Source organism: Hylaeus volcanicus, chromosome 3, assembly GCF_026283585.1.
Source record: "Hylaeus volcanicus isolate JK05 chromosome 3, UHH_iyHylVolc1.0_haploid, whole genome shotgun sequence".
Taxonomy (NCBI): domain Eukaryota; kingdom Metazoa; phylum Arthropoda; class Insecta; order Hymenoptera; family Colletidae; genus Hylaeus; species Hylaeus volcanicus.
Window position 1 is genome coordinate 4934561 of NC_071978.1, and position 10706 is coordinate 4945266.

The following is a 10706-nucleotide window of genomic DNA, read 5'->3' on the forward strand; positions in this document are numbered from 1 at the left end:
AAATTAATTAATCATGGGTAAAGCCAGCTCGCCACTGTTATCGTTGCGATTCCCCTAAAAAATCGTTATCAATAAATTTCCCAAGGAGACACAGATCCACAGTTTGGAAAAACATGAGAAATGAGCGTGCGTGCGGTAAGCAGGGATACCCCAGGATGGAAAAACGCGAGGCGGTTCGCCGAAGCGATAAAGACCTTGACAGTCAGCTCCCACAGTCGCCAGAAGAAGTTTTGTCTCTATCCCATAGGAAGAAGCTCGTCTCCCCGTCCCAATACACCGGAAATACCTGGGACGACTGGATTAGCTGTCTCTCTTCCGATAGGATAATAACTGTAGATTCGAAGTTTTCTGGAAAAATGAAGATTCTACTGACCAAATCGCTGACAAAAGCATTGGCAGGGCGGAAGCGACGCGCGGTGTTGAGTAACGGGCAATTATTGGCCGACGTAAAATCCACCGGTGTCTCCGTATATAAGTTGTTGTCTCGTTCAAAGAGCTTCAGTCGTTGCTTGACTCTTCGGCGACGGAGATTATCGAGTTCGTAGCCCGCGGCTACAGGAATTAAAAATTCGTGCTTGTGCTGTTTCACTGTTGAGAACATTCAGGGTGACAAGGTAACGATGAAGTTGCTGAAGTGTCTTGTGCCGGTGGTGGTAATCCTGTTCGTGGGATCTTCGAACGCCAGACCTGGTGAGTCCACGTTTCCTTCCGAAAAGGGCATTTCCGATTAAGAAAAGGGCCCCAGGCTTGGAGACGTTGAAGATTGTTTGGTTGATGGAACGTAGAGACTTGTCCACTGTTTCGAGTGGTTTTTGCATCGATACGCTGTTTTGGTATAAAGGTTTTGTTGTAGAAAAGGGGGTGCAAGAATCGGGCTTCAAGAGTTGAACTTCAAGTTGAGACTTGTGGACGTTGAAGAACGATTAGATGATAGCGATCTATCCGGGATAGTTTTGAATTATCTTTTGAATGACGTTCCTTTTGGGTGTTGAGTTTGTATTGCAAATAAAAAAGAAGGTCCTAAACGGGGAGGTCCAAGACTTGAATTTCAAGTCGAAACTTGGAGGCTGTTCACTTATTGTTAGTGAAACTATTCGAGTGATCTGTCGAATGGACACCAAACATTAATTTTGAGCCGTGGTGAAATTCCTTTTGTAGTGATTTCCTGAGAAAAATGTTTAATTGTGTTACGTAGGTTTGCTCGGCGAGTTGGCAGCTAACCATGGACTCAGTTTGCTGGATCCACTGGGTCTCTTCCAAAAGGACAGAGGTGCCCAAGCCTCGAGCAAGGCCCAATCCATCGGAAGCAACTTCAGCCTGGGACCACTTTCCCTTTCTAGCAGCATCGCCTCCTCCTCGTCATCGGCGCATGCTTCTGGCGATGGATCCGCCTCGGCCAATGCCAAGGCGAATTCACAAGCCTTTGGTAGCGGCACTGCGAATGCTGACGCCTCTGCCACCGCCAATGCTCAAGGTATTTACTAAACGCTATTAGATACAAACCTACTTTGCAACCCTCATTTGGTAGACATACTATACACTCGATTTGCAAAAGATTCTGGCGTAAACGACGGCGCGTCGGCGTATCGACTCGATACTCTTCTTTTATCTTGTAACACAGTGACAGTCTATATAGGTCTATTTAGTAACGTCATGAAATTAAGGGACAAAATTGGGGTCTAAGGGATTCCCCGATATCACAAAAGTCAAATATCGAAATCTCGACTCAATAATAAGGTGCATTTCGAAAAGAAAAATGATAATTAATCCCAAACGATGATCCGAGTTCTTCCCATCTCCAATACGAAGCGTTTTCTTTGAACATAGGTGGCAATGGTTATCCGGGAGCGAATTACGGTCCCAACTCGGGTGGTGTCTTCGGTGGCGATTATAACAGTTACATTCCACGACGCAATCGGCATCACGGTAGTTACGGTGGTTCTCAATCGGGCGCGGGTAGTGGCGGCGGTTATGGCGCAAGCGCCGGCGCTAGCGCGGGCTCCAGCGACGGTGCGTACGCAGGCGCGCAAGCTGGAGCACAGGCTGGAGCCAGTGGCGGCGCCTACGTTGGGGCGGGGGCAACAGCTGACGCGACTAGCAACTCGAATGCTAACGTCAACACGAATGTAAACACCAACGTGTACTCTGTCGCCAATACGAACGCAAACGCAAACACAAACGCGAACACAAACGCGAACACAAACTTGAATACGAACGTGATTACGAACGTAAACACGAACGTGAACCAAAATGGCGGCGTGAGAATACCGGGTGGCTACTATACCTCTGGCAACGTCCAAGCCAACGCTGGCGCCAACACTGTTGGTACCAACGGAGTGGAGCTAATCCCTGAAAGACAAATCGGTTATGGCCGCCCTGGCTTCCCAGGGTATAACAAGGAAATCGAAGTGCTTCCTGTTCCTTCGAGACCTCCGCCATCGTTACCAATGTATCCTAGACCCGACGTGATCGTTCATCCTGTTCCTACATCGCCACCACAGCAAATCCCTCACTTCCCGCCGCGCCCCCCACATAATGGAGGAGACTCGGTGATACCGGTTGTCGTCGTGGAAGGTCCTCCGTTTGGTAGACCGATGCCCCGGCCCAGACCGAGTCATCGCCCGAAACCGAAGTACGAGCCGTTGCACATCGTCGTGATCGAGGCACCAGAGCCTCAACAAGGCCAAGGTGAGCCTCTGAAAGAGAATGTTCAGAGCCTTGTTGCTATCGTCTTCTCCCATCACCTTTCCTGTGGATGATCTTGTGTTGATTTACTTGTGTTGATGCATCCTTCTTGTAGTCATCTGTCCACTATGTAGACCCTGGAAGGTCATAACTTTTTTAACAACAATTCGTAACATAGGTTACAAAGTTCTTCTTCGTTTCGAAGACTTGCTGGCTCTCTGCGTAGATCCTCTTTCTCAGACGTTCGAGGAGAATGGATCCTAAAAGATCCACCAGGGTTTTTCTCCGATACTGTATTTCTCTCTAATTAACATTTAACTGATTAACGTTCTTGTGGCTAAAGTAGAAACATCTCTTCTTATTCACGTTTGTCTATCGTATCGTCTCTAATATTAATTTAACGAGAAATGTGGAGATGCTGAAGTAGAAGCATCTCGAATACTCTTACTCATCTTTGTCTATTGTATCGTCCTTACTTTTTGTCTAAAGAGGTCGTCGTCTGCTGGTTTATTGGTACTTTTCAAGATGTTCTTGCTGCAAAAGATGAAATGTATAAAGTGTCTTCTAATCGCTATCATTAGTCACTTCTAATATAAATTTATTTACCTTTTTTTCTATACAGTGAAATCAAGTAACAACCAATACTTAATCACCAATTATTCCAGCAGGTGGAATTGGAAAGGGATACTACGGCCCAACTGGTCAACTGAACGCTGGGGGCATAGCCAGCGCGAATGCTAACGCAAACGCAAATGCAAACGCTGGCGCCAATGGGAACCAGTACCCTGGATCAACAGGCTACATTCAGCAACCAGAACGCTACCCTGCGAGTGTTCCATCTACCCCCATCGCTTCTAGTAATCCCTTCCTGAGTGGATCATCCCAAGCAAACGCTGGAGCATTGGCCACCTCCAACGGAAACGGTTATCCAGGTTCCCCGGGTCAAGCTCCAGGATACTCCCCTGACAGTGGCTTTGGCGCCCCTATTGGATCAAACAATCCTTTCTTAAACGGTCAAGCAGGCGCCAACGCAGGCGCCACTGCAACAGCCAACGCAAACGCAAACGCCGGCGCCAACGGCGGCACTCCAGTTCAAATTGGATCTCAGAATCCCTTCTTCAACGGTCCAGCTCCTAACCCTGTACTCTACACCAACAACGGAGCTCCCACAGGTTCATCTCTAGGAGGAAGCACTGCCAACGCAAACGCTGCTGCTAACGCTGGTGCTCAGACCAAGCCGAAAGGTGTGCCTACATCGTATCCAGGTCAAATCACCGGACCAGGTAGCTACGTTCCGGTTTCTGGACCGTCAGGCTCTGGAGCATTGGCCAACAGCAATGCCAACGCTGGAGCTTCGTCCGGAGGATACGTACAACCAGTGAAAACGGCTCCAGTGGTGGTTTTACAACCTAGTGGACCTGGCAATGGCTTCGGAGGATCTGGCTCTGGAGCATATGGAGGATCTGGATCTGGAGCATATGGAGGATCTGGATCTAGTGGGTACGCTCCAGTCAAAGGTAGCCCTAGCTATGGAGGCTCCAGACCGATCGGTGGCGGTGGAAACATGTACGGCAGTTCAGGTCCTTCTGGGTCGGGTAGCAATGGATTTGCTGGAGCTAAGGCTGACGCAGCGGCAAATGCTGGAAGCGGTGGTTTTGGAGGAAACGGTGGCGCTGGAAATGGCTATGGTCAGACAGGATTAGGCTTTGGCGGCCAAAGTGGAGGATTGTCTGGAGCTAACGCTAAGTCTGACGCCCTAGCCAATGCTGGAAGCAGTAGTTTTGGAGGAAATGGTGGTTCCGGAAGCGGTGGATTCGGTGGAAATAGCTACGGTCAACCTAGTTCCGGTTTTGGTGGAAATGGGGGATCCTCTGGGTCTAATGCCAAAGCTGACGCGATAGCTAATGCTGGAAGCAGTGGTTTCGGTGGAAATGGCGGTGCTGGAAGCGGTGGATTCGGTGGAAATGGTGCTGGAAATAGCTATGGTCAACCTAGCTCCGGTTTTGGTGGAATTGGAGGATCCTCTGGATCTAATGCCAAAGCTGACGCGATAGCTAATGCTGGAAGCAGTGGATTCGGTGGAAGTGGTGCTGGAAATAGCTATGGTCAACCTAGTTCCGGTTTTGGTGGAAATGGGGGATCCTCTGGGTCTAATGCCAAAGCTGACGCGATAGCTAATGCTGGAAGCAGTGGTTTCGGTGGAAATGGCGGTGCTGGAAGCGGTGGTTTCGGTGCAAACGGCGGTGCTGGAGGTTTTGGTCAATCAGGATCGGGGCTAGGCGGATTTGGAGGTTCCTCTGGGTCGAGTGCCAAGGCTGACGCTATAGCCAACGCTGGAAGCAGTGGTTTCGGTGGAAATGGTGGGGCTGGAACTGGCTTTGGTCAGTCAGGATCGGGTCTTGGAGGATTTGGTTCTTCTGGAGCTAGTGCTAAGGCTGATGCGAGCGCTAATGCTGGAAGCTTTGGTGGCGGATATGGCGGTTTCGGAAGTCAAAATGTTAAAGGGTCTGGAGCTGGTGGATCAGGAGGATACGGCCAAGGTAAGTTTTGTTGTTAGGAAAAGTTACTGTTTTGCTGGTTTTGGTTAAAGTCTTCAGGGGTAAGCTGCAACTAAGAATTGAGAACTTGTTAGATTAAACTTGTTAGATTAGACTTCTTCAGGGATTAAATACCAATATGCCATTTGACCTCTGAAGAAACAAACCCCTGCAAACTTGGAAATGCTTTGGAATATCCTACCCAAGCTTCAGTTATCTCAACCCTGAAAGACTCAGATATCTCATAAACCAGTATGCAGTCCTAACGAAGCCTTTGGTGTTCATTCCGCAGATTCCACCGCCGAGGCGTCGGCCACGGCGATGGCCGAGGCGATCAGTTCAGGCCTGGTGATAATTAAATGATTGTTCTCCCTTCCTCAGGCTCGTCGAGCGGTCTCACCAACGCCATATCGAACGCAAACTCCAACGCCTTCTCAAACGGAGGCTCAGCAAGCAGTTCAAGCAAATCATCTGCGTTTAGTTCCGGCAGCGGGTCAGCCAAGGCGCAGGCGTCCAGCGCCGCGACAGCTAGCAAGATTGGTGCATCCAGCTCAGCATCAGCCTCTGTCGACACGAGAGACATGCTTATCTTCACCAACTAATCGTCGATAACCATTAACGACGTCCTCCGAGAACCTACCGTGGACCAAGGCCACCAGAAGGTCACATAAGGTCTTCCAAGCGCTTTGAAGCTGTGGAAAATTTCGGAAAATTGTGTGCAATTAAGGGTGTGTGTTTGTAATTTGGGACCATTCATGGTTGGGGACCAAAGAGGGTGAAATCGTCCCTGTGATGATGTTTCTTTCTTCTCAGGATATTTTGAGAATTACTGGAGATATTTAAAAGGAGTTTAAACAAAATTTGCGTGATTATTTTGTACCTACGAGGTAGAGATATAGGAATAATTATAAAAATGATTTAGAAAGCATGGATTCATCGTTCTGTAGATCTAAATGTAGCATGCAACTTTTGTTCAAACTTCTTTTCCATTCTGAAGATATTCTCGGATCTCAAGAAAAAAAAATTTATCTGAGAAGTTTCACTCTTCGACAGTTTTAATTTAAAAACCTGCACTCAACGTTCCAAAATTTTCTGAGCTTCATGATCATTCGCAGGGTCCAAAAAGCTGCCAGTGATCGAATACTTTAGAGTCATCGATAAACGACCATCGTTAACGCGTCGAGTGTCGCGAGATCGTCGATTTAATTGCAAAACAATTGCACACTTTGTTGACGTTTAGATGACGGACTCGCACGCCTAGCGCAATAAACATGATGACATAACGCATCATTTGCTGTTACGTGATATTTAATTGCGCCTCGTCGTTGGCGAGATTTTTTTTGAATGTTATTAACAGATTTATCTTAACGAAACGAAAGAATATTCGACGCGTTAACGATTCGACACTTTTAACCCTTTGCGTTCGACACCATTTTTTCTATGGCGACCTAGCAACCTCAGACGATTTTTTGAACATTTGACGAACTTATGACTAACATATGTTTATTTTACGCACGAATTAATGTACATAAGCATTATATTTAAATATTTCACGTATCTTCACATTTTGAAAAAAGACAAACGTTTCTAATGTTACGTTTTAATTTATGGACACTCATCAGGATGCATTTATGAACGAAATTTGTTTCTTTGAATCGATTTAACAATAGACATTTGTATATAGTTTCGAGACTTCGGAAATAATAAAGGCCTTTTTAAACAACTTTTCGCTACAATGAGAATTAACGCTGGAGATGTCAAAGAGGTAAAAAGTCTTATCGTTACTTGAAAGTGTACCATTTTATAAAGAACATACTCGATATCAATGCTTTGAGAATCAAATGAATCGAACGTAGAGATTGTCGTCTCTCAGTCGCCCCCTCGAATTCATACGTAAAGTGGCGACTGAGGGTTGTTCCTCGAGTGCAAAAGGTTAACGAAAGGACAGCGATTGGTGACTTTGTGATACTGTTCTTGCCAATGTACAATACATAACGAATACTCTTTCCACGTTATCTCCAAACGCATTCGTGCACAATTTGTTTATCTTCGATCACGGAAACAATTACACGGATTCGTTGAAAACGGAGAGAATTAAATTATTCCTATTGAATCGTTCCGCGTGGACCAATTGGTTTGGTAAACGTTTCAGAATGTGTTTATTTTTCAAATACTTTTTAAACTGAGGAGATTGAACGAATCGATAATACTCTGATTATTTATCGGTATACGACCAGTATACGGCTAGATCGTAGATCGCTGATAGTTTTACACGCATATACTCGCAACTCAACTTTGTAAATTATTTGTTTTTTTTTTGTTTTTTTTTGTAACGAAGTAATTCGCGACGATTGTAAATTAGTGTCACGCGAACGTCGAAGATTTTTTAAGGTATTAAACTTCACCTTGTCGAAATTAAATCTCAATTTTTGCAAACCCAGTTTGTTTTTCCTTCCTCTTCTATTTTTTTTTAGCGATCTCTATTGTTGGCTACGAAACGAGATTTTTATGGTAATATTTATGGTCTTGTCGAGTACCCACGATTAATTGCGCTGATTTTTCAAGCGTTTCCAATTCGACGTCGAGCGTAGTTCTCACAATATTTATTTATTGCGAACCAGCCGTACGAATTCGATGACGCACGTTTTTCTTTTAATTTCAGCGGAAAAATATCTAGGTTATAAAGTTAAGGCCCGACGAACGCCATTATTGGTGTTGCGACATATTTCTTTCCATTCCTCTTTTTTATGATCGATATGAATTCGTTGAAAGGATCGATGCAAATTTTTAGAGAGCCGGCAGACAGTGGAATACTAAATACGTGTCACCGTACCGTAAATATAGATTTTAGAAGAGGACATTAAAAATCCTCGAGAACTTTTAAAAAAGGAGGAAAAATGGGATTCGTGATTTTCGTTCAGGAATATTAATTTCCTTTAGAGTTAATATCGCATTCAAACTCGAACTGTCCGTTGGAAATGAATGGATTATCAAGCGAATGAATAAAATAATTTTTAAGAATTTTAAATTATTGGATTTTGGTGATAAACAAATTATTACAGGAAGAGGGAAGTTTAATTTAGAAAATTAGACTTCGCTTTTCTAGTTTGGATTAAATTTACTGAATTTATAATGTAACTATTGTTGTACTTTTGCGTTAAAAAAATAACAGAAAAGAGAAGCGGAAGAGATACAGTTGAATAGGAGAAACTGCAGTTGAAAAGTGTCGAGATGGTCGAGTCGTTCTTCCCGTACCGTTAATAACCGTTCGTGCGACATTCGTAATTCGTCTGTTATTATCGATAATGACTTTTGCATCGAGTATCACTTATTCCGCGGTTTCGCGGAATTTCCGTCTATTGTCATGCCTTATCGTACGACCGCGGACACCGGCCCTCCGCCTCGCTCTCTTACATAATATACATATATTGTGCTGTCTGTAAGAATTGAATAAACTTTACTTTTCCAATACCAAAACATTTTCTCACTTTTTCCATTGTCCATAGAAAGGTGCGGCATAAGCATTCGAAAGAATTAATTTCAGAAATCGTAAATAATAAAATATAAAATTATCGTATGAATCTGCATTGTTAAACGCGCAGAATCGTTAATGTAAATATCTGCACGACGCAAGACGACGACATTGAACGCAGGATTGCGTATACTATTATTGGATTCTCTGTCATTTCTTCATTTACCATTACCGCTTCGAATATGCAGATACAATTTGCTGGTCGCGTAATCTTTACACGGGATTCCCTTACGGCAGACGACGAGACAACGAATCGAACGTTAATCAATAATTTAACATCATTCTAATAGCTCAGAAAAATCCTACTCAAAATTAGATAATTTAACACTCGACGTAGTATTTAGTTTTTTAACTTCGCTAAATTCACGAATTATATTCGGATTTATTTTCATTGTCGCCTCACCTTCGGAATCAATTTTTCTGGTTCCTTAATGAAAAGTCCTGTCACCCATTTCTAGATAATGTGGCAGCCAACTTGATAATCAAGACAGTCGTTATCATTTAATCAAAGGAGATCACTCGAATTTCTCTTTTGCATGGTAACGGCTATCGTTTGAAACGTTTGGAATTTGAGATATTTCGCCATCGAGTGGGAAATCCTGAAATTATTCTCTTTAATTCATTATCGTCGAATAGGACAACGGTTCTTAGTTGAAGCGGTCTGTTGCAATTCGGGGCGGAGGGGAGGAGGTGCGATAACGGTTTTCCATGCAGGTTAAGGAACCAGGCGACGTCTACCTAGAACCATCCATTTCTGGAAACCGCCCCCAACAGCAAGGAGCCATATAAAACCATACCGCCCTAAACGAAGGGAATTCAGTTCTGCAACAGTCGCCCTGCAAGAATGAAGTTCTTCGTCTTCCTGTCACTTTTCGCTGCAGCAACGCTCGTTGCTTCCCTGCCATTGGGTGGCGAAGCCACGAATTCGTTGTCGGATGGTACGAATATTTTACATTTTTATTCGAAGTTCTAGATGCATTTTGAAAGTTTAGATTTAATAGAAGAAAGTATCGCGTGTTTCGTGAGGAATTCGTGTACAGTTATTTTGTTCTCTTCTGACTGAAGTGTGCTTCATCCCTTGAGTTGCATTCTGAAACTGAGTTGAGATTGTGTGCTTCGTTATTTTAGTCGTTGGACTACAGTTTGCGTGGTATTAAAAAGCAGTATCATTTTATTTCAGGCGCAGTGTATCAAGAGGATGGCGAGGCTGCCAGTGAAGTTACGAGGATGAAGAAGCATCTCCATACGTATAAGACTAAGTCGGATAGCTCGAGGTGAGTTTCTTAAAATATGATAGATAGACTTTCGAGTGTCTTAATAAAAAATTCACTATTTTCAATTGTTATATTATTGTTACTCGGTTCTAAAATCCTAGTATTTAATTTTCAATTCGTATTTACGAACGCTGACTGTCAACATTTTATATTTTCAACTGTAAAATCCCAATTTTCAAGGATGAATGGACAACATTCTGATATTCGATGGTGAATTGTTTCAGTATTAGTCTGCAAACGCCGTTGACCAACATTGCCATCCAAAAATCCAGGGTCAGAACTCGGCCTTTGCATTTGCATCAACCCCTACGCCATCTTATACGCGACAGGGCTGAATATCTACACAGCATGTCGTTTGGCAACGAAGATGCCGCTGCAGCAACCAACGCAGAAACCGCGTCAGCAGCCAATGGAGGAGCCACAGCAGCAGCTAACGCAAATTTCATTGCAGTAGCCAACGCAAATGCCATCGCGAACGCAGGTAGCCAGATCCTGGTGAACGGTGTGCCCTTGTATCCAGGTCAAGTAATCTTCCTGGGTAGTTCCTGTCCGATTTTTGGGACGTCAGCCTTTGAAACTTTAGGCAACAGTGCTAATGTTGGAGGTCCTTCTGGATTCTATACAAAGACTGGCGCGACAGCAACCGCTGAAGGCAGTAATAATGGAAAAAACACCGTT

At 44.2% G+C, this 10706-nt stretch overlaps 2 protein-coding genes across 3 annotated transcripts in view; both read left to right on the forward strand.

Annotated features, from left to right (window-relative positions):
* Window positions 1-492: 492 nt before the first annotated feature.
* On the forward strand, window positions 493-8699 carry LOC128873550 (spidroin-1-like). Of its 2 annotated transcripts, none has more exons than XM_054117176.1 (5): window positions 493-690; window positions 1196-1474; window positions 1828-2688; window positions 3351-5225; window positions 5604-8699. In XM_054117176.1, the coding sequence occupies exons 1-5, from the start codon at window positions 621-623 to the stop codon at window positions 5822-5824; spliced, it is 3306 nt and encodes a 1101-aa protein (XP_053973151.1). In that variant the 5' UTR covers window positions 493-620; the 3' UTR covers window positions 5825-8699. The 2 variants fall into 2 exon arrangements, with proteins under 2 accessions (XP_053973151.1, XP_053973152.1); XM_054117177.1 differs by having other exon boundaries at window positions 3354-5225.
* An 860-nt stretch (window positions 8700-9559) lies between these two features.
* Window positions 9560-10706, forward strand: part of LOC128873522 (uncharacterized PE-PGRS family protein PE_PGRS44-like) — a 3024-nt gene continuing 1877 nt past the window's right edge. The window contains exons 1-3 of the mRNA XM_054117147.1: window positions 9560-9692; window positions 9935-10028; window positions 10253-10683. Of these exons, the coding sequence (XP_053973122.1) occupies window positions 9599-9692; window positions 9935-10028; window positions 10253-10683 (619 nt within the window). The 5' untranslated portion in view covers window positions 9560-9598. The remainder of the gene's footprint in view (window positions 9693-9934; window positions 10029-10252; window positions 10684-10706) is intronic.

Coding starts and splice junctions, on each gene's coding strand:
- LOC128873550 (XM_054117176.1), top strand. CDS start 621: ATGAAGTTGCTGAAGTGTCTTGTGCCGGTGGTGGTAATCCTGTTCGTG. Junction 691..1,195: donor ATCTTCGAACGCCAGACCTG/GTGAGTCCACGT, acceptor TGTGTTACGTAG/GTTTGCTCGGCGAGTTGGCA. Junction 5,226..5,603: donor ATCAGGAGGATACGGCCAAG/GTAAGTTTTGTT, acceptor TCCCTTCCTCAG/GCTCGTCGAGCGGTCTCACC.